The sequence below is a fragment of the Rhipicephalus microplus genome, unplaced genomic scaffold, assembly GCF_043290135.1.
Source record: "Rhipicephalus microplus isolate Deutch F79 unplaced genomic scaffold, USDA_Rmic scaffold_24, whole genome shotgun sequence".
Lineage (NCBI taxonomy): Eukaryota > Metazoa > Arthropoda > Arachnida > Ixodida > Ixodidae > Rhipicephalus > Rhipicephalus microplus.
In genome coordinates, this window is record NW_027464597.1 from 9,255,403 (window position 1) to 9,279,302 (window position 23,900).

A 23,900-nucleotide genomic window follows, 5' to 3' on the forward strand; every position below is an offset into this window, starting at 1 on the left:
ACCTTACAACGGCCGGAACGGCCTAGCGCGTCGGCCAGCTTTTGTGCATGCGCAGTAAAGGCGCTCATGCCGCACACCGGATTGAATTCAGCCATAAGCTGTTTTGCATCTAAAACAACAAGCCAAACCTAACGACGTGCCTTCGACTAAAATAGCTTTACGTGTTGAAACATCGGTGAGCATTCCTGAAACACTCACTCCTGGTCAGACAACATCTGTAGAGCATTGTATTTACATTCATTGTGCGCTCCTGTACTTTGGATCTTATTTGATATCAGTCTTCCAAAGATGTTGTCTTTTTTAAATCATTCGAAAGAAGTTTTGTCGCCATTAGCATATTCATGTACTCACAAAATTAACTTACCGTGGTTTGCTGTCTATCTGCGCGTACGAACAGGTACTTAAATAAAATTGGCAGTTCACAAGAATTCTTAAGTGCAAGCCACAGCCGGCGCCACTCCAAGGATTCCACAGAGTGCTGAAAATTTACTAGTAATACCCTGCTGTGTGAAGAGATGAACGCTCTAGTAGGTGAGCGTGTAGCCTACTCTGCCATTAATAGGTCCTCACCCTACCGCTATACAGCAGAACAGCCTTATTTGTATCATGATTGAGCATATGATTATCAAAATAAAAAAATCTCATTGCAACCTGGACTCATCATTGTGGTAGCAACGTCAACTTCCATAGGCCTCAGCAATTTTGACGAATATAGTACATTGGCATTCATTTAGCACCATTATCACTACGTTATGAGCAGTGCAAATCAATATTAATGACGAGGGGTATTCCACCACTCTTGCACACCTCATATGTACCTTGCAATGTTCAATTAAAAAAATATCAAGCTTGCATCACCTTAGTGCGCCTAATATTAGAATATGGTTTATCCATGTGGTTTAGAGAGAACCAACAGAAAATAATGCCAGGGGAATTATAGGGAATGTTATTAGGAGTAATTATAATATGAATGTGGAGAAAGAGAAGTGGGTGAAAAGTTAACTAGCCCCAGGCAGAGACCAAACCTACCTCCTTCGAATTATGCGTCTGCTGCTCTACACTGGACTATGGTGGCGGTCATCCACCTGTGCACAATATAGGGATATATGTGCATTTAAATGTGCGAGTGTCATTGAGCACCACCTGTTGCCAATATGACTAGCGTAGAAAACTTTTTTTCTTGCCTGTTTGGGATCACGTATAACGGGATCTTAATAAGAGATGGCGGCTGACCAATAATTCCTGGCAGGTTCAGATCCTGCCGCGTTATGTTTTATCCACATTTCTTCCTCTCTATTGACATTACAATTACTTTTAATACCATTCTCTATACTTTCCCTGGCATTATTGTCTGTTAGAGCTCATTGTGTATAACAGTGAAAATAATTTCTTAAATTTACACTTTCCTTCAACCAATCTGGTTTGCCATACAAGGTTACTTTCGCTTTATAACCTCTCAATACTAGCTCTAAATAAGATCACTCAAGTTGCGTCATCATGCTGTCAGTGCACGTGATCTGCCAGGCGCAGACTGTTAGTTACCCTCAAGACACATACCACAGATGCCACGTCAGCCAGTCTCACTACGCCTAAATCACGCCTACTCACATGTAGCGATGCTTGGCCAAGAATAAGATTTCAAAGATTTCATACTCTGTACGTATTCAATATTTGCTAAATAAAGACATGATGTCACTGTGTTCTATCGCAACGTTCAGCCGTAAATTGGAAAACCATTTTAACGTTATCCGAATCTCAAACCCAATTAAATGTTTATTTTTTCTTATACTAACAATGTCATAACGGCAACTCCTACTGGTAGTTAGTTACTTGTGCACTGCAATTACCCGCTACTTGATTGAGCTTCTCACAGATTAACACCTTAAAAATGCAATGGCGTTAAAAAGCTCCTTTCTCAGAAATTCCGGCGTCGGTGTCAGCGTGGGCGTCGTTGATTGTGAGCGAAAAAAATCATCCCCTTTTTTCGCGACCGTACAATTGATACAAGCAAAGATAAATATTATCAGTTTTCGGGACTTAGGAATCAACCCAGGTTGTCTGCGTAGTATGCAGGTGTTCTCCCACAGAACCACAATATTTGTTATATTGCGGCTAAATTGTGCATCGCTATATGAATGTGATGTAGAGGAAGGAGTCTCGTTAACGCATCTTATAATAAGATTGCATGGCAGAAGCTTAGAATCGCGTCAGGCGTCAAGGCACATGAATTGAGCAACAAGTAGGCGTTTTAAAAGCCCACCCATTTGAAAGCGCTCCGACATGTTCAAAACATCAGCAGCAATACAACCACCGACCAGGTGAACAGCTGCATAGGTTCATGTGTTTTCCTACTAACGTGCTGTGAGCCCTTCGCTAATTCACAAATAAAATAATTACGCCTCAACAAGTGCTTAATAACTGTGCTTGCAGTGGGCATTCAATGAGAGTTTGAAACGACCAGTGTTACGCACTCGATCATTTGTTTCTAGCGTTTCGGATGAAGCATACGCGGAGAACCGATTCAAGCTAGCAGTTCAGAAAGTGATGTGCACAAATTCTGATTACGCTATCGCAATCTGCCCTTGAAGGCGAAGCTCATGCAAGCTCCAGTTTTTTGTTATAAATCATCAACATGACCCCCTTTTTCTCATTTAATGTTTCTTAAACCATAGAAAACCAGAAAGGCTAATTGGAAATTGGAAAAAATTCACGCGAACAAAAATTACATCAAAGTTCATTATAGAGGGTATAAGCACTGTCAGATAGAAAGGGCTTTTAGTTTTGTGAACTAGTAAATAAAATAACCACTGCAATTTCTGGTTCGCTCAGGCGTGCTGCATCAATAGTGTTTGACAGAAGAACATTTCAGTGCAGTATCTTTTCAGACACATTGGATGAAAATAAGCTGGAGACGATGTTTTTAAAACTGTCCACCCATTTAAAAAGTTAGTCTTCAGCGAAACCTCCAACTATTAAGCTTCGCTAGCCTACTAGATACTCCTTTTCGTAAAATGTAAGTTCACAAACGGAGGCTTGTACTCACTAACTGAAAACATGATTGCATACAGGTATGTAATATTTTAATGAATCACACTCCAAATAACACAGGAGGAGGGGGCACTTTTTGGAGGCCTTGCAAAACATCTATTTGTGTTGTTTTCCCTCGACAAAACACCCTTCCTATATGAATTTTGGGGGGGGGGGGGGGGGTTGATGCTTTAGGGCACACCCCTGGCTACGGGCCTGCTGACAGCGAATATGGCCCCAGATATGCGTGTGTAAGAACACGAAGGTCCTAGTGACCCGAGTATATTTTAACTTTATCAAGCACTGTCATTTTCGCTTTGCAGAAAAGCAAGACCAGAATTGTGACACAATTCCACTTCACCGCATGGCCAGAAGAGGGCGTACCTGCCTATCCGGATGCCCTGCTGCCGTTTCTCAAGCGGATATGGCGATTCCAGCCGTGCGACAAGAATCCTATTGTTGTTCATTGCAGGTACATTTTTTCATAACTTTATTAGCTTAATAATTTGAAATTTTCTTATGCTCTTTTCACCTTTGCGATGATTGTTAGGCAACACTTTAATGTGTTTATGAAGTAATGTTTGGGTTTTTAGCTACATCTTCCTACGCGGTAATATGTAGTCATTATGTGATCATTTATTTTGTGAGGCCCCCTTACTCTATGGGTCGGAGAAGGCCTGTTAAAACTTAATAAATAAATAAATAAATAAATAAATAAATAAATAAATAAATAAATAAATAATAAATGAATATGTAGGCTAATGTAGCAAAACATCGTAAGCATGCCTAATCCGAAGCGGGAAAATTATCATCCTACAGATAAAGCTATACAAGCTGTTTCTTATGCTGGTTATTCGGCTAACATTTCAAGCGTGAATTCATTGATAATACATCCATGGGTCAACGCGAAAACCACTCCAATGTAACTGCTACGACGGGTATATAGGACAATTAAATAAAGGCTTGGTGTACAAAACATCAAGGACATGCTTAGAAAAGCGTTTAGACTATGAGATTGGTAACAAGCAGAAATAACACTTAATGAATAGTGTCATAACTCTGTGACTCACATACCACAGCGTGCTTTTTAGCTATAATGATGACAAAGAGCAACAACTGCTTAAACACCTTTGTCAGAAGGGTGTTACACTGTTATTGAAAAAAAAAATCACAGTTTCACCACAAGCACGAAACAATGAATACACTAGCGATAACATGAAATGCAACACTGAGAACGGCTAGCAGATCGAAACGTGCAGCTCCCTGCTTAAGCGCAAATGACGCACGAAAGCAGCACACACAGAATGAGAGCTAACTAACAACGTTTACAACTTGATGGTTAATGTGATGTTTAAACGAAAACGATGCACGAAATGCATTCACAGGTACAGATATGAATGCAAACTGACGAGTGCCCCAGTTGTTAATTTGTTGTTTTTGAAAAGTGCAGTCTTTTTGCGAACGGGGCCTGCCCAGTGAGCAAAGTTTACTTTTGTGGCCCAGGCAACTAACGCAAGCATTCCGGTGAAAGGCCAAGGCCCACGATTCATTCCACCGAAGGATAAGCGCGAGCACACAAGTACGCGTGAGAGATAAACGCGCATTGCTACGAGCTGGGTGCCAAGCGCGAGCGGCTTTTGTTTTATTACAATTGCAATTATATAGACACTCTCCACTAGATTTTGCTGCCGGCAACGGCGTCGACGTGAGCGTCGCCGTCAATCACCATATATGTATACATATCTATATATATGAAAATGCAAGAAAGGAAAAATCTCGAGAAAGACTCCAGCGTGCAGAATCGCACGTGGAACTTCTGATTCGTGAATGCGAGGCGTTAACCATTGAGCCACCGAGCAACACGCCCTCGAACGCTCAAGCGGCAAGCTAATTATATCTACCACTTACCGCTGGTGATAGGCATCTCGGGGGGAAACTATCGTGCTTTCAGCATTACCAGTAAGATTGCGCAATGAGCATCCGGCGGCGCCCGTCTAGGGGGGAGGGCCGAACTATTGTGCTTTTAGCATTACCAGACAGTAGGTGCACATTCTCATCTCCCGCGCGAACTTTGCCCCTCTGAGTGGAGAAGGTGGACGCTCGCTCGCGCGCCTTAATCTCGCGGTGGGGACAATTGTGCGTCTTCGCTGGCCTTGGGCTTTCACCGGAACAATTTTGTTTTAATTACCGGGAGCAGAAAGGTCACTTCCATCAATGCACAGTCTCTGATTGCGAAAAGAGTGCGCTTTTCAGACACAGTGAAGTAACAACAGAGAGGCTTATTTTCGATCTGCTTGCCCATTGGTGTGTGTCTTTCCAATTTGTTGCTACATAGAGGATCCATTGCTTTGTCTTTGCGGCAAAGCTGTCACTTTTTTTAATTTCCTGAGTTTTTCTACATATAGATACGTATACATATACGGTGCATGATGGCAGCCTTGACAACAGTAAAAACCAGACTATAAGGCAAAAGGGTGTTAAAAGGGCGTGTGGTTCGTTCTTTTGGGGACTAATAGGGCTGCCACAACCATTAGTCCCTTTAGGGACTAACGGCACTAGGTCTAACAGTTAGTCCCCATAAGGAAGAATGTGAGGACTAACTGTTAGTCCCCAGAAGGAACTAACAGTTAGTCCTTACATCAACACCTTAGTGAGTGACCGTTAGTCCTACAGTTCGCCCCGAAGGACTAACATGTAGTCCTCACATTCGCACCTTATAGAGCAGCTGTTAATCCCTACATTTACACCTTACTGGGCAATTGTTAGTCCTTACAGTTGCACCTTGCCAGACGAATGGTTGATCCACTCAAATACTCCAATCAGATGAACTTTTTGTCTCTAGTTCAAACATTGTTTTTTTTCTTTTTTTCCGCCAGGCCTAATACTTTTTTCGCCTGTTTTTCTGTGCAGTGAGCAACAAAGTGCGCAGAAAACGCGAAAAAATAGTTAGCCACCTATGTGTGACTGCTTTCGCAGTCACGGCAACAACGAAAGACAAAAGTGAGACACCGAAATCTTTTATTTTTCTACACACACATAAAGTTTCTCCATTTTTTAACGTGAATTCTTGGTGAAGTGTACAAGTCCAGTCTCGTTGTCAAATCTTGTTCACTCTTTGGGTAGCTCCTCCGACGGAAGCGATAGATGACAGGCATTGCAGACGCTAGCGCACGCAGCCTTCTGCATGTTGTGTTCCCATGGCTGTACGTACAATAAGATAGTAAAAATAGTTAGACACACGCAACAGAAGATGAAGATATGCACGCATATGACAAGTACGTGCACGTTAATAAAAGCAAGTGTTAAAGTATGACACATAAAAAACTCTACCTTCACATGTCGTACAGTCTTTCTGAAGCTGCTCTGACGAAAGAGACGGATAACAGGCATCACAGATTGCCAGCACACACAGTCTTCAGCACGGTGTATGCCAACGGCTGCTCAATAAGTATGTAAAATATTAAGTCACACATGACAGAGGATGATTACAAATGCATATGAGAATACGTGCAAGGTGAAATGAAAGCATACGTGATATATGACATGCTAATAATTTCACCGTGATGTCACACATCGTCAAAGACTCGTTTTGATCCCCGTAACGCAACAGCTTAGGAGCGGCGGCCGAAGCCACAACTCTGCGAACCACCGTGCCGCTAACAGGTCGGCGAGTCCTAAGCGAGCGACGTCATTCAGCTCGAGCAAGCGAACGCGAGACCAAACACGGTGCTGCACACGGAGTGTCTGCGGCCAGCGAACTTCGAACAGGAAAGCGAGCGTATGCTTGGCCGCTGCCACGAACAGCGTCGAGCTGGTTTGGAGCTAGCGCCGAAGAAATCAACAGTAATGCAGCCCTTTTCCACAAACTCTAGCGAGTGTAGCGAACAAACACGGGTCCGTCGCCGTGGCCAACAGACGGTGCCGAGCCGGCCGAGCTGCTTGCGACCGGCTGACGGGAAAGCGAACTGTAATGGTGACCAATTTTCAGTGAGTTCCGATGCTAGCGAAAGCCCCGCCAGCCTGTCCTGGTGCACTTAGAGCGCGCGACATACTACAACCAAGCTCTTTACGAGAACCCGCAACGTGTTTTCGACGACTCCCAACACAGCGACAAGGACTCAGCCCGATATCGTTAGCCTGGAGCTCAAGGCGGCGAAGACAGGCGAGCACTCGATGAGCGAGCGTGCGGGAGGCCGACGGCAATGGCGGCCGATTTCCAGGCTGTCGCAAAGCACTGGTGACCTGCAGATGCCGAAGCTGACCGCGATGCGTTTCGTGCGTGCGATACACAACACCACCGAACCCGTTGCAGGCAAGCGCGATCCGTATCGTACACGCGACAAGTAGAGTAGAATAAAGAATGATAACCTACTTGCCTTAGAATCCAGCGCTGTTTTCTGCGTGTTTTCTGAGTGGGACTGGAGTATATATCCGATAGGCCTATTGTGTTCTCGGCCGCCATATTGGCCTTCCCAGCTGTTGCTGTCGTGTGTTGGTCGTGACCATCTTGAAGCCAGAGATATACAGTGCGGCGCGGTGACGTCTCGAGACTTGCTCCAGACTTCATGGACACAGCAAGACGCAAAAGCAGCTTCCCACGCTCATCCAAGCGCACACACAAGCACCACGTCGTAATTCTTAGATCGTCGAATCCAGGCGGCCGTGGTCGAGCACTCCGAGCGCGACGCAACACGCCAGTGCCTCCTTTATAACTTTCAGTGCCCGGTAAAAGCGGAAGAGAACAATGGGACTACTCTGTCGGCGCGAGTGCGGCACCTCGCCACCAGGTGCCGCTACCTAAACAGGGTGCCTGAGTTCGCTACGTGCCGCAGCTGCCGTGGTTCTGGCTCCGCACTCAAAATTAAACAGATTAAATTCTTAATGTTCTGCACTCAAACCTCAATATATCGCGGCTGTAATCACTGAATTATGTTACCGAGTGTTTCAGAGATCTAGTTGCCAGCTTTCACGTACTAGCCGCAAGCGAAGAACGCCTCGCTAAATGAATACCAAAAACATGCCGCGTATGCACACACCTACATGCTTGGACATAATGTACATAAATTTCCAACGTTGACTTGCCTTGCATCGCAGCTCTATATTCTGCAAAATGAACCCAATTGATGCGATACGAATACATTTTGCAAAAAAAAGGAACTTTTATTTGTAAGTATCTCTTTTTTCGGTAGCCTCACAGTTTTGCATGTTTTCTTGACAGGGGCTTTTTTGTGAAGTACTTGAAAGCATCATGCTTGTTACTGACAGTGAATGCATAGTTCGCCAGCAGAGGCCGCAAAAACCGAACAGATATCAGCTCCATGAGCTTAGCTCTGTGAGTGTCATCCATCTCCTTGCACTTGAGCAGGTTTGAAGCACACAGTGCTGGTACAGCCTACTTAACCAGGGTAGAAAATGGCTTTTTTAGAGTCGGATTGTCCTTCAGAGCACGATCCGCAAATGCCCTCAGCACGTCAACTGGTCTGACGGGTAAAGTAGCCCACCTCGGCCCTGGTTGTGAGTGAACTGCAAGATAGGTTGATTGCTCGCTGGCTTTGTGCAGACTGCAGTGCAACTTCCACAACACATGTTCTCGTTTATGACGCGGGCAATATAGCCCCCAACATAAACAGTAGCAGAAATCTCAAGTGACGGCAAGTGCTGAGGCAAGACTGTTGAATTGATCCGTTGCAAAGCACATGTAGCTCTCTGTAGCTGGGGTGGCTGCTGTGCTAGCAAAGGAGAAGCTTCAGAGAGCAGTGTGCCTGTTGACATTTGGGCACATTTTCTGTGTGCAACATTTGATCCCATGCTGCATGCGGCAAGTCCAGTTTTTAAAACCTTCTCCAGCCCTTGCAAAAGAGAACAAACATTCAGCATGTCATTGCAGCCAGAGGACATCTGCAGTGTTCCAAACAGCGACTCATTGGGGTCACTATTAAACTTACGAGTGAGCACAAACAAGAACTTCTCCTTTTTGTGTAGGTACTTGATACAGGCAACTGTGGAATATGTGGTCAGGAGGAATGCTCCATACGTTTCTTTCGTCAAAAATTCCTTTTGACTTCGACAGCTTTTTTCCAGTTCATCCAAGTACACGGGCAGCGTGACCTCGAGCCACTCCAGTCTTGCATACTCAGCATCGTCAAATTGCCGAGTGTCAGGCCATTTCTTGTGGATGTGCTGGGTAGTATTACTTTTATCATGCAGCACGAACCAACGATGGATGTTTTGCATGAAAACGATGGTCTGGGCTGCAGCTGCGAATGATACACTCTATGTATGCCCAGCTTGGTCTCTGAGATGCTCCAGGGCTGCAGTAACATCAGGCGAGAAGACCTGAATTGCCCTCGTGACATTCGTTTTTTCTATGTTATCCGGACAGACATGTTTTCGGCTGAGGTAGTGGACAGGCTTTACAACCAGGTCCTTCTGTAGGTCGTAGAGATTCTTGATGTAGCAGGACGAGACCTCTCCTTTCGGACCAATGTCGTGGGCTAGAAACTGCGAGCGCACATTTTTTTTAAACGTGGCAAGGATCAAAACTTAAAGAGAGGAGCCTGTCACAGTCACAGGGATGTTCTATCCGGTACGTAAGAGGACCATCGACCAAAAGTGTCATGGCATTGACCTTCACTCTGTGGTTATTACTCACTAAGCGAACTACCCTGAAACCACAGGCTTCTACTTATTCAAGCACAAAAATCAACAACTTGTGAAGCTGTGGGCCTGTTAACCCCATGCTAAAATAGTAGGCCACTGGAATGCGATACAACGTCGAGAGTCCTGTAATTAGGAAGCAGAGAAGAAAGTTTGCTAAGGTAAGGTCCCCACCATGTTGTTCCAAAGAGACATCTGCGTGCCCCACAAAGCAGTCCTGCTGTTTGTTGTACTGGAGCTTTTCCCCGATCTTCATTTCGTCGACTATGAGTGACCACACCCTTGACTGTGGTACAGTCAAGCTCTCTGCTTCTACTCTAAGGCGAGGTTCGGCGAGTTTGCTGCGGCTTGTTTCTCCACTGTTGGTTCCCAAATAGTTGCTCAAAGTAATTCTGCAAGGAAGCTTCAAAAGCATTTCACCGCGGATGTGTTCGTACGCCCTTGTCGATAAATGCCTTAAAACTACACAACGTCGGGTTGTCTCCTCAGACCAGCTAGGCCTCTTCTTCTTGAAGTTTTCAATCTGATCAATCAAGAATAAAGCTGCGGGTTCCTTTTCTTTCGCCCCTTCCTTGATGTAAGAAACATCCGCAACCAGGGCGTCCTCGTGCAGCCTTTTCAATTCCATTTTGTACTTGTCGATGGTCTGTTGCAGCCGAAGCAGCTGGCTCCTCAACTCCTTTTCTTTTCTTCTCCACTTCGCTTTCTCTGCGACAAGCACACTTAATTGAAGTTGACCTGCCGGCTACCTGGACGCCTTGATCACGCAAGTTGGCCTCCGACGATGTGTCCATCGCGAAACAATCCGACATATCCTCCACTGCTGAAGCAACGTTGCCGCTCGCGGAGTCGCTGCGCGCCATGTAGCACTCACTCGTTTGTCGATGCTTGCTGTATATCGTGCCGGAGTTGATTTCGGCTGGAGATGGGGCGGGTATTCTTCAAAAACTGACGGCACAGCCCCATTTTTTAGGCGTCACCGCTTGCCTTCGATGAAGTGCTCTTCTTTGAAGTGGCGACTGCATACTTTGGTGTAGCATGAGGTGGTGTTCGGCCACCACTTGTCTCGTCATATTGCGGCAAGCCAGCGCACTCGAGCGTCTGCGTCAGCGGGTAGTTCATGAAAGGAGTTTCTGCCAGTTTCTTTTTCTCGTCCGATTTGCACAGCGGAACACAGCAGTAGGCCATCCTAAAGCATTCTACGCACGTACTGGCCGAAAACTTTCCCACAAAATGAAGTTGCGCACCACTGAATGGGCTGCACGCGCAACACCTGGACTGAATGGCAGCAGCGGCACCCTGTTTACCCAGCGCCTCTAGCGGCAGCGGAGAAAAGTGGCGTTTGACGGCCCCCCGACGGCGGTGTGCCCGGCACAGATTTTTATACGGGAGGCACTGAACACGCCAACCGTCGCCGGCGAAATACGGGGAAAGACTGAGCCAGCAGAGGAGGAGAAGGGAGGGGGAGGGCTGGGTACCTTGGCAATGCTTTTCGCGCTGCCTGCAATTCGCGGGCAGTACATCTTTTTCGCGCGGCACATATTCTTTCTGTGGTTGCTCCTCAACGGTCTATCCATGCATCGCGTGCACCTATTGGGCTCCGTTACTCCTTTTTCGGGTAATTTTGCCTTAGAGTGCAGCTGAGACTGTCCATATTATTGCTATCGCAATAAAACTGTTGAAGACAACTAAACTGCCCAGCACCCTAGCGGCGCGAAACAAGAGCTCAAGATATGTAAGTAGACATTCAATCTGTACAAAAGCAGATATGTTTAGGTAAATAAAAAGGAAAGCATACTCGTGCGAACAAGATTCTCCAGAGAATAAACATGGGCGGGAGCTATTATGTCCATAATTCCCAAAATATGTCTAGCAATATATTGTTATACATAAGATGAGAAAGTATACGATGATTTCATTTTATAACTACTAAACTATTAGAGAGCGACTTAAAAGAGAACAAAAAATGCCAGGCCGGCGTGCAACACGAAGCACAGTAACAGCGAAAACTGGAAGATTGTAGACTTTATATATCCTTTTAAAAACAGTATTTGGGTAACTACTACAAGAGCACTTGCAAGGTACCGACTACGGCACAAATCATCATACTTTTTGTGTAGTCGGGAAGACTCCACTGTGCCATTATTCGTCATTTTTGGGAAGAAGCATCATACCCACTACAAACTTGTAAGACATTACGTGCACATTGCTGATGTTGCAGGGTGACGATAATTAATAATTATGATTGAGGCTTTTGCAATGTGTTAGAGCAGTCCATGGGCCACTGCTTGCGCATTTCGCATTCCATGATGTTTCGCTGTTTCTTTGCTGTTCTAAAGCTCATGATAGACATCTTAACGCAATTTTTTACTGAACATAAAACTTGTGTAGGGTAAGTATAAAACAGAGTTTCAAACCAGCGTAGCTCAATGTAAATTAAAGGCAAAAAAGAAACCCGGCGTAGCTCAAAGGTAGATAACTTGGCTTTCACGCAGAGGGCTCAAGTTCATATTTATTATTTAGCTTCTTTTATTATTTCTCACGGTAGGGGTTACAGAAACCGGTGGCGGTGGCGGTGAACAATTATGGCACCAAAAACTACCCTTGTTGTGGTGTCTTAACAGCTCTCGTTGAAACAATAACCGATGTGAAATTATGCACCACGCATCATTTGACGAAACGGCCAATGAAAGGCATAATGGAAGGTAGGAACACAGGAGAGCCTACCAGACAAGAAAGGGGGAGTAGCCATTATCGCTTTTAGGAGCTTGCTTTTTATGCTTGAGCTTTGTCCGTCCATACCGCCATCATAGCCATACTAGTTCTCACCGATCCCGCTAGAGTTGCAGCTGTGCTCTCGTTTGCTTTGAATGCCGTGCCCTAGAAAGTGCGCCACCACTTACACGATGCTCACTCGACTCTTGGCGCGTGCTCTACGTTGATAGAAAGAACCTTGCCTATATATAACGCTCACTCGTGCGTTTCCTCTCTTCTTAGCTGGGCATCACTCAGTGCGCTTCGATACTGCTTTCCACCATGAACATCACATTCACCGGACGGCTTCCAGCTCTGCCATAGTAGAGTACTATGTACTCTTAATCGTCAACTACTTTTTCTAAGCACACATCGAAGATGCCTTGGCGGTGGAGCGATGGGCTCACAAGGCGGCCGCAGCGCTGGCTCCTCCGGGCCTGGGCTTTTTCGAGGGTGGGGGTCAACAGCAGCCGCCCCTCATTACCTAAGAAGTTTAGGCGGGAAATTTGGTCATAAATTGACCTAAAAGAGGTGGGAGAGAGGCGCTGCAACGAACCTTCACTGTAATAATAATAATAAGAATAATATTAATATTGAGGTTTAACGTCCTAAATCTTTCGCTGCCGTATGATCGAGTGGATGTACGTAGCACTTACGGTTTACCAGATTTTACCTCCGAAGCAAGCTCCTTCTTCGTCAGTCACTTCGCGGATATGAAGTGATTTATTTTGTTTTGTAACTAGAAAGAAAATATTCTTGGAGAGCACACATAATTCGTAGAAAAGATTGCGGGTGACCACCTAGAGAGACTGCCTATGTACGAAGAGGTTGAAATCCAAACAATGATGGCAGAAAGGTGACTAGGCTAGAGAAATCCAATAATAAAGTTTCAGGTGTAGCGCACAAGTTCACAGGCATATAATGCGATATGCCCGTCACGCGTAGGCTAAACTGGATACCACTGCAAGACGCCATTATCCCACTGGGGACATAAAATACGGTGATGGTTAGCATACTTCTTTATATGTTTCTCACAAGCACTCTTGGTCTTATTATGTTCTGCAGTTGTGTTCAGTATGTTCATAATTATCTTCATCAGCCGAGGCATCGGCCGCACTGGAACGCTGATCTTGGTAGACAGCATGACATCGCAAGCTGAAGCAGAGGGTGAAGTTGACCTCATCACTCACCTGCACAAGTTGCAGCAAAGCAGGGTCAACCTTCTCGAGTCACAGGTAAAAAAATCAATTTCTTTGCCGTTTGCTATTGCTGTGATTTGCTGTTGCCTTTATAGGAGCAGTACATATTCGTGTACAAGGCACTGGTCGAGATACTGCGTTCGAAAAGCCATACGCTCACAGTGAAGGATTTCAGGAATCTGCATGAGAAGCTCAAGAGGAAGATCACAGCAACTGGAAAGAGTGCTATTGAACTTCAGTACGAGGTAGGCTACCACTGCCAGGCCCTTTTTCATATCCGCAAGCATTATTAGCTTACTTTGCACGCAAGTAATTTCGTAACGCAAGGCTCTGCAATTTCTAAAGCAATCCACAGGCCTCTATAAAACATGCTTGTGAAGCCCATAGTTGTATGTACAGCACAGTGACTTAAACCCAGGCAGTCACCAGGAGGAGGGAGGGGGGGGGGGGGCTGAACCCTTCCTCTTGCAAGGGCGTATGGTACAGAACCTTCAAACTTTCATGCATATTCCAGCTCTTTGTCATGCAAGTCTGTATGACATCAATGAATCAACGCCCAAAGAACACAGAAACCCTGAAACACCGGTCGTTACATGCACGTAGCTATCGATTCCTCGACCTCACAAGTGTGCGTAAATAACAAATCGGGTGTGAAGTATTTCCGCAAGCTCAGCATTTTGAACTCTCTGTCTTCAAAGCGTGCAGAAGCTTGAACCACAAACTTTCCTAGTGGATTTGGTGTTTGCCCGTTTCTGTATGACATGAAAGGGCAACAGCTGCTTGATAAGTCGAACGAAGCAATATATGACTTGGATGGCATAGTACTCTCAATAGAGTGAACAACTCTCCAGAAGAGTTAATGTCTCACATAAGTTTACAATTATCATGCGTATAATTTCTGAGGAAGGGGACAGAGAGAGAGAATAACCTTTACCCTGGTTGCCAGCAGGTTGATTTTGGGCGGAGGTGGGAGCCACTGGCGGCCAGAAGCTCTTGCTCTCTGGCGGCATCTTCAGGCTTCTGTATTGCTATTAGTTGATCCTCAGGGGCTGTGCTGACCAGTAAATTGTCCCATTGCCTCCTATTCAAATTTTTTTCTGTTCTGACAGGGTCCCGTGGGCATGCCCAAATATTATAAGTCCGCCCTTCCTTGACATAATTTACGTTGGCTGCGTGATATGTATTACAGCAGTTATCAGAAATTTTCTTTTTTTCTCTGCTGCAAACAAACTTCGTTGGCGGTCAGGCCTATTCTCATACCTCTAGTTAGCTCTTTCACGTTAGTTTCAAATCGTAATAGCGACAGTTTATACTAAATCTTTCAGCGTCTAGCATAATTCCTAATAGTAATATGGCCGGAAGTCTGCGTGAAAAATATTTGCCCTTTGTGCAAAAAACTTAACAGGGACTTCTAGTACTAAAAAAATTCTGAATTTTTGTTCTTGCTGTTAGTCAATTCTGTTACTAAAGAAGTATTGTAAATTTTATTTTATCGTGACGTCTCAGTAGATTAAAATACTGTACTGTATACTATATTTACCCTTGTTTTCTCTGTGTTTTTTTTCAGGAACTTGATCTTGCACTCTCACCTCCTGCTCTAGAGCAGTGTAATACTGCACGGGACAGGGAAAATGCTGCCGAAAATTCACCACCTACAATTTTACCATGTAAGACAAACTAAAACGTTGCTGTATGTTCGGTGACGCAAACTTATATTTCTGGTGCCTCTATTGCGTTTCCACACTCAGTTGACTACAGGAGGCCACCCCTGAGTGTTACAGACAATGGATTGAAGACAAAGTGCTCCAACGCAATCTATGTGAATGTAAGCTACCTCCTACATATATGCATGCCCTTGTACGTGGAAACTTGTAGTTATTAAAGAGAGGCAGTAATTCAAGTTTCACAGAAAAACACTGTGTAGCACCTTTAGTTACATAATGCTTGTTCCCTCTCAACATAACGGCGCATGAGGACAAATGTCCGTGTCATACATACCTACTATAGCAAAACACACATTGGCAGAACCAGAATTGGGCGTTCCTCATTATTTCCATCAGCAGGAGCATGAAGTTAGCGATCTTCCATTACCATATTCCATTACATGCTGGGACTCATTGTCTTCCGGAAGTGGCGTCACGAAGGAACCGCACCAGAATATGCCGACACCATTTGGAGTCCCCATCCGAAATTGCTCATCACCAAAATTAGCGAGTCTAAAATTTAGCAGTCTAACCAGTGTTTTCAACTTATTTGAGGTATACCAGTATTACTGCTGTGAATAAAATACTTTCCAAAATCAACTTCTTCTACCCTTTGTATCGTGAACATTTTAATATAGCCAGAACACAACATCTTGAAACCCTCAAGGAATCATTAAGAACTAACTGTACCAACACATTCAGGCTACCTAAAAGCACAACAACATTCACAAAAGCTCTTTCTTTTTTCATCGTGAACAGCACAATAGACTACTCTATCACCAACTGCTGTGAACTATGAGTTGGTAGAATCTCTTGCGGAATTACTCAAGGATATGTTTTTATATAGTATCGAGATGCGTATAAATTCTAAGAGTCATCAGTAGAAATACATGAATAATTACAATTGTTATTTCTTCGTACGTTATTGTACTAGGTCCGTGTATTCTAGCATGTAATCTAAATTAACACTGTATAATAAAAACCGTTGTTAACACTTCATCTAGCACTGAATTGTTTCTTTGGATTTGGTCCATCACTTGTGACACCGTTATAACCTTTTTGTACCACCGCTGCTTGTATATTAAAAACCACGCAGATCATTCTATTACACGACAGCCTTCCAGTTGCTTTGTAATTTGCACAATGTTTTTCTCTGCAAAAAGAATGTTGCAGTACATGAACTCACCTGCTTATTCTTCATTACCATGACTTTATTTTTCATTCTTTGCGTATAGTGATTCGACGTTCTAGAACCTTTTGTGACAGTAATGGGCTGCTCTCTACATGTTTACTTTGGATACTTTTCTTCCAATGTAATGTCTATTAGGACCGCTAGACTGTTAAAAATTATGTCACATATGTAGATTTAACGATTTACATCAAAGTAATTATGAACTATTTCAGCTAGTTTTAATTGATAAGGTAGTACTGACGTCTCTTTGCATACATGCAAGCTGCAGCTATTATGGTGAAATCATATATTTGTCGAAACAGAAGGCTACTTAGAAACGTATATTGGGCATTTATATTTTAGAATAATACATACCGTACGAGTTCAAGTGAACACTGTGAATGACTTTATCCTTTAGTGTTATAGGAAAAGCGTTTCAAGGGCACCTTTGCGGAACACTTATGATAGGTTTATATCACTTCCACTCGTCAAATAGCTGAAGGCCTATTACTCCTTTATGCAGGGTTTCGAGAGGAGAAATGCGTACCTGGTCACACAACTCCCTCGGCCGGAGACAGTAGACGACTTCTGGGAAATGCTGGCGAGAAGTGGTTCTGTCACACTCATCACGCTCGGTCCGCTCCAAGATAAGGTAATGAGAAGAGCCGCGTCACGGATGCCCGCGAGACAACCATATCATCATCTCATCTTTTCATTACCGAGGCGAAGACCTTTAACCTTTGAATGATTGATATGTGAGGTTCAGCGTTCCAAAACAACCACATGATTATAAGAGACGCCGTAGCGGCGGCCCCTGAAATTTCAACCACCTGGGGTTCTTTAACGTGCACCCAAATCTGAGCACACGGGCCTACAGCATTTTCGCCTTCATCGCAATTGCAGCCGCTGCAGCCGGGATTCGATCCCGCAACCTGTAGGTCAGCAGCCGAGTACCTTAGCCACTAGACCACCACGGCGGGGCGATCTTGAATCTTTCGTTGAACGATCAGTCGGTGGCATTGACGTTAACACGAACCGTGAAAAAGTAATGTGTTCAAAGGTGATGTCCTCAGATTGCACAGATCTCAAGAAAACTGTGACTTCATCGTGACATTGCTATAGCTTACCACGATATAACGTCCCATGATATCGTAATCGCATGGCTTTGTCAAGTGACCGAAGATGGGCCGATTTCGTAGGCAAATGTGCAAATACTTCTTTACGTCCAATGTGCTGATAGCGTCTGGGTCGGGGATCAGATTGGTAAAACTAACTTAAAAGAAATACAATTCAGAAATATCGGTTTGTCCTTCTTATTTATTTTTATTTTATCAGACCCGAGTACATTACAGAGAGGAATGGTTCAAGAACAATCCATCAATAACTGGAGCTTTAAAAACGACAAGTTCTTTGATTGTAGCAGCGAAGGCAGGAAGGTGGTTCTAATCACTGTTCAATTATGGCAAAAAAGAAGCATTACAAATGTTAGCGCCGCATAAGGGAGCCTAAACTTTGAGAGGATAGTCGAACCATGGTGATGCATAGTATGGGGGAAGAGAAGGATAATTTTTTGTTGTTGAATTCATGTAAAACGTATCGTGAAATACGTTTAAGCCGAAGCTTTTAGGCTTAAGTGTTGGTAGACCTAAAGTAGCTTTCATTGAAGAAACACTGATGTACCGAGAGTAATTACAAAGCACAAAATGAGGTGCGTTTGTTCTGAATGGACTCAATGTCTGTCTACAATTATTACAGATCTAGATTAACCTGAAATAAAACAATATTTCACTTTCGAACTGACAAGTGCTATGCACAATTTAGGTTTTAATTGTGAAGAAATGCATAAAAGATTACAGCACAGAAATCCAAGCATGAAATTAGCATTAATAATTACACGTTCCACATGAACATCGCAAGAGGAGTTGTGCCTAATATGCACGCAGGAGTAACAGGGTTTAAAGTGGAGTTTTTCAGGTTATAGGAAAAGTTGTCATTTGCTTGGCGCCCATGTGTCGTTCAAAGATAAATCAAATCAAATCAAATCATTTTATTTTCCCAGAAAGAAACAGGTTCTGGAGAGGTTCACTGGCTAAAAGCTGTTTATGGACAGCTTGACGAGGCCAGTGAACCCTATACAAGGCAGGTGGGACAATGACAAAGATGTGTGTAACAATAAAGACCATAAGCTAACATAACAATACCAAATACGGTTTAATAAAAATATATATATACATTCCTACGAAACATCCTGATACCAGCATAGCACAGAAGATTACATGGACGCGAGCAAAAAGAAAAAGAAAACAAAGAAAGAAAACAAAAGAAAAATCCAGCGACCATAACACCATTATTGCCAAAAAATAAAATAATAAAAATAAATAAATGAAAATATCAGAGAAGATGCATACAAATTTGCTCCTTGTGTATGTGCTGCATTATACAATGTACACCACATATCAGACAAACAAAATTATACAGACTGAATTATATAACCTATTCGGTACAGCATGGATGCACACACTGAAAGAAAAATGAAATTGTACTATCGTACAGACAGCACATTTTACAGCGTGAAAAAGTTGGCCTATATTTACAAAAAAGGATCGTAGTTCTTTTAATGAGAAACTGTTTACATGACTGTATTTATTGAGAATCATTGGTAAATTGTATTGCAATGTTTGAGATTTGTAATTATTGCGAAACCTTGGAACAAACCAAACATCACTGCTTCTTGTTCCTAACAAAACATTTTTTGCAGTTAGACATGCGGTATTTTTAATGAATTGTTTAAACGAAATGTTTAAACGCACAAGAAACTTCGTAACTTTTGTATTTCGGCTGCTGCGAAAAAAGTACAATAATAAATAGAATATGTCAACTCAAATTAGTGATAGGATTACTAGGCGGCCAAATTTTAAGACAGCTTTGAATATTCGGACGCTTTCATAGGACTGCCACAAGCCCTGAAGAAGCAATGCCTGACAACATCTGATGGTTTCGGCACCGAAATTCTTCGAAATCTTAATTTTTTACTCTGTTTGACCGAAAGTGCATTAACAGAAGGCACCGCTGCTCCCAAGTTGTAGAGGATTTTGAATGTTGGCTTTGCTGCTACTCTTTTGATCGGTGGTGAACTTAACCTCAAATACAAAGGGACCCTGTGCCAAAGGAGGGTCGCGGTGGGGGTTCAGTAGTTTGAGTTTCTCAATTTTTTTTTTGCTTTTTTAAGTATTTCATCTCCCAATACTTTCCAGCATGGACACCCAACAACCAGAATTCATTAGCAGCCGATAATGTGCCACACGGGCCTTAGTGTTATTATTTGGTTGCCATAAACTGATGCACAAGGACACAAAGAAAAGAAAAAGAGACCAAGCTGGCAACTGCCACCTAGAGAGGCACAACGTTTGCTTAATCTTTCTTTACTATTTACAAACATGCACAATTTGACGGTGCAGCAGCTTTTCATTGTTGCAACAATATTTTTTTTTTCAAACCAGTACCATTAAAAGTGGGTTCAACTGTATATCGCACTTGTGGCCGGAACTGACACCAAGAGGAAATGCGAGCCGTGGCTTCCCGTGTCGGTGCTGAGGGCAGTCTCTATTTTCTTCTCTTTAGCTCACCCGCTCTTCGGTTTCGTTCACCGCCCGAGGGAGAGTGCTGCGCTGTCTTCGGACAACGCGAGCTCACGAGTCCGAGGGTTCCACATCAGCTCGTGCAGAAGGCGCTTAGAACCCATCCTTATCGTGTATTCCTGATGGCATTCTTCCCATCATGCTAAAGGTTTATGGAAGTGCACTTAACACATTACTGACTACAATATTTGATAACTGTCTGAACACTTTCACATTTCTGAGGATGTAGAATACTGCGTGTGTTAATTCAGTATTTAAGTCGGGTTTCTAAAGTGATGTTTCTAGTCATCGCTCGATTTCTCTACTCTGAGCCAGCTTGAAGATCTTCGAGCTCATTCTTCACGCCATATTTTACGTTAGCGTGAAAAGATTGTACGTTAGCACCAAACTTTGATTGATTCCTAATCAATGCGGGTATCTTTCTGGCCGCTCAACTACCGCAAATCCTGCTAGTTTCATAACGCAAATCTGCTCACCCATTTCTCAAAGAGGTCACATTGACGTAGCCGACTGTTAATTAGGCACTATTGTGACATAGTAAGTCATTCACTGATTCTCGTTAAATGAGCACAGTTTGATGATGACGCAACGCATCTATTGTGAATCTCCTGCTACCTGTTTAATAGATCATTTTATGTTGCCATAAATAGCCAAACTACTTATTTGTGCAAAGTAACTAATAGGGTTTCTCAGACTTCGGTGCTTGGCCCACTATTATTTCTTAATTTACATTAACAATGTTTCTTTTGCAATTCACTATTCTTCTTTCTCTTGCATGCCGATAACATCAAGGAATCTATGGAAATGCATTGAGTTAACGACAGTCGTTTGCTCAATTGAATGTCAGATTGATTTGAATTTTTCAGATTTGATGTTCTTTGTCTGAATAGTGTGGCAACAATAACTTTTTCCTGAATACCTCAAAGAACACATATATGAGTATATCTTGCGAAAAAATTCATCGTGTTTTACTTATACTGTGTCAATATGGGATTACCATATTAGATTTATGAGATAAGTGCTCGCGGCTTTCTTTTTGACAGCATGGTAAATTTCCTGCTTGCACTGAGCGTGCTGCGATTTGAGGCCTTCGTTCTCCCGGCTGTGTTCACAGAACCTCCTCAGAATTGAGTTCTCTGAAATCCTCCAACAAATTGTACACCGCAATATGTCTTTTTGAGCTTGAGTATGCATCAGCGATTTGTAATGGCCCTGCTAAATTAAGCATTAATGCCACTGAGTCTGTAAAAAAAAAATCATAAGCATTTACAACTATTGTTTCATAGAAGTGACTCTGGACCGCGTTCTACCCGTGCTCTATTGTGATCACTGCCATCACTTCACTGCCAACGAAATCACAGTGTCCTGTCATTTTTTACAAGCTAATTCACAGTATCATATCCTGCTCTTTACTTTTCAGTTGTACAAGTTATGAATACCACCTAAGTTAAGCAGAGAGGAGCAGATGTTTCATATATCTGCCAAAACTCTACCGTTTTCAGAATACAAAGTCTTCATAATGTTAACTTTCTTGATCCTGATGTTTTTCATAGTCTGCAATATTTGTTTTTATCTCAGCTTTGCACTGTCTTAACAGTGTTGTACAATGTGCAGATTTTCCCCTTCTCCGTTTTTTAACAAGCAATCGTCTTTTAACAAGCTATATACAAAGTTTTGTATATTCCGCATTACTTTTCACTCCCATTCCATGCTTCTCGTGGTCTCTCTTATTCTTTCGTAATTTCTTTTATTGCGATAGCAATTATATTGGAAGTCTCAGCTGGTTTTTGCCACCACCACCATGACGTCAATCATTCACGTTTATATATATATATATATATATATATATATATATATATATATATATATATATATATATATATATATATATATATATATATATATATATATATATATATATATATATATACATGTGTGTGTGTGTGTGGAGAAGGATCCTCTGCCTCCTCTTTCTGCAGAGCCAACAAGAGAAAAGGGGGGGTGGGGGGGTGGTAACAGCACGGCATTGATCATTGTGCGCATCTTGACCTTACAAGAGGCGGGAGCTTCTACAGGTTGCGCTCTCAACGCAAAAAAAAAAAAAAAACGGTGCAAAGTGTACCTGAAGCGGCTGTCCACATATAGATGCTCTCGACACATAACTGCCACCAGCGGCGACACACGACGTATAGCCCTTAGTACCAGCGTGCGCTGCCCATGGGAGGCACTTCTCATCAACGCCATCACTATGCACAAGCCTTGGTGTGGTCATCTACTGTGGCCGCGCCGCAGTAAACTTGGTTACTTAGCAAGCGCATGTTTATTACAATCATTATTGCTCCTAAAAATGCTAGCCTGGCTTCTTAAAACTAGGCTTGTACGAATAATGAACTTTAGACTCGAAGCGAATTCGAAGCGAATAGTGATTTTGGTCGAATAATTTCGAACCAAATTCGAATAGTACTTATGACATATGAAGAAAAACAGGCATACTTATTATGACCAAACTGACCTGCACAGTATTTTTGAAAAATTGAAATATGGCAAATGCCACTTTCTTTTTCCGTTCAAAAGAAGTCCAAAAAACTTTTGAGTAGTAGCAGGATTTGACTTTGGCAGGATGAGAGTCATAATGCTTATAATATGTAACATTTTTAGGTTTATTATACTCGGAGCATATAAGCCATCATATCAAGCTTTTTAGCTTAACAAAATGAATTGATTTGAGGGTAATATTTCTATTTAAAGGGGCTGTGCGGCACTTTTTTAAGGCGCCATGGAATGGATTCACTGAAGAAGCTTATTGCTTGATGAATTCACCGCCCAAAAAATTTTTAGAATTCTTCCAGTACGCGCGGAGCTGCAAAGATTTGTCGCACGCTGCAAGTGAATTATTTGTTCTCGTCCCAACGAAAGTGCTAGAAGCTACGCCGGATAGCTGGAAGCTACACCGGATAGGATAGCACTAGGAAAGAAAATACGTCACACGTGCTTTCTGAGCTTGTCGAGTCATTTGCCGAGACAAGAGAGCAATTTTTTGCTGACTTTAAGACTTTTTTGTGAATCGCACGTCACGTACTGCACTATAACGTTTGGTTTGCATGTTTTCGGTAGCCTCGACTACCGATCGGCAGCGTTTTCTTTCAATGCTCAAAAATGTTTCAGGGCCTCTTTAAATTCGAAGAAGGGCATCACGGCAATGCGAATTTCTCCTAAATAGGTGCTTTCACGTTTTAGCACCCCTACACACCGCAGTGAAACCACCTTTACTGGTGGTGCATTCGAAATTGTATGCTTTTATTCGTTCCTTGCGAATACTTCGAAATTTTCAATAATTTGAATTCGAATCGAAGCGAATTTGATTACCCTACTATTCGTTCGAATAATCGAAGCATTCAAATATTCGCACAAGCCTACTTAAAAGATTCAAATATGTTGCTATTTTCCGTGACTTTTCTGAAGACAGAGCATTGCTTATTTTTGTGTTTTATTTTTGCTTACGACTGTACAAGGACCACACGATTGTTCCTGGGCACAATAATTAAATTAATATTTGATTGATTGATTGAATCTGGCTTTCTTGCCATTAGGTGACACCGCAATTCTGGCCGAATCTGAATGCCTTTATGAAATATGGAGAGGTTCGAGTGGAGCAGACAGACACGGAAGACGTCCAAGGTCTCATCGTGCGAACATTTACCATAACCCACAATTCGGTAAGGTTTGCCATAGAGTGTGTGCATGTCTGTCT

At 42.9% G+C, this 23,900-nt stretch overlaps 1 protein-coding gene across 5 annotated transcripts in view; it reads left to right on the forward strand.

Moving 5' to 3' along the window:
* The window catches only part of LOC142786439 (receptor-type tyrosine-protein phosphatase T-like), a 253,813-nt gene that overhangs the window by 196,957 nt on the left and 32,956 nt on the right, over nt 1-23,900 (forward strand). For 4 of the 5 annotated variants that reach the window (XM_075884122.1, XM_075884121.1, XM_075884118.1 and 1 more), the window contains 7 exons: nt 3,351-3,499; nt 13,538-13,673; nt 13,733-13,882; nt 15,205-15,304; nt 15,386-15,462; nt 17,035-17,163; nt 23,740-23,865. In XM_075884122.1, the coding sequence (XP_075740237.1) occupies nt 3,351-3,499; nt 13,538-13,673; nt 13,733-13,882; nt 15,205-15,304; nt 15,386-15,462; nt 17,035-17,163; nt 23,740-23,865 (867 nt within the window). The remainder of the gene's footprint in view (nt 1-3,350; nt 3,500-13,537; nt 13,674-13,732; nt 13,883-15,204; nt 15,305-15,385; nt 15,463-17,034; nt 17,164-23,739; nt 23,866-23,900) is intronic. The other variant, XM_075884119.1, reaches the window with a different exon arrangement.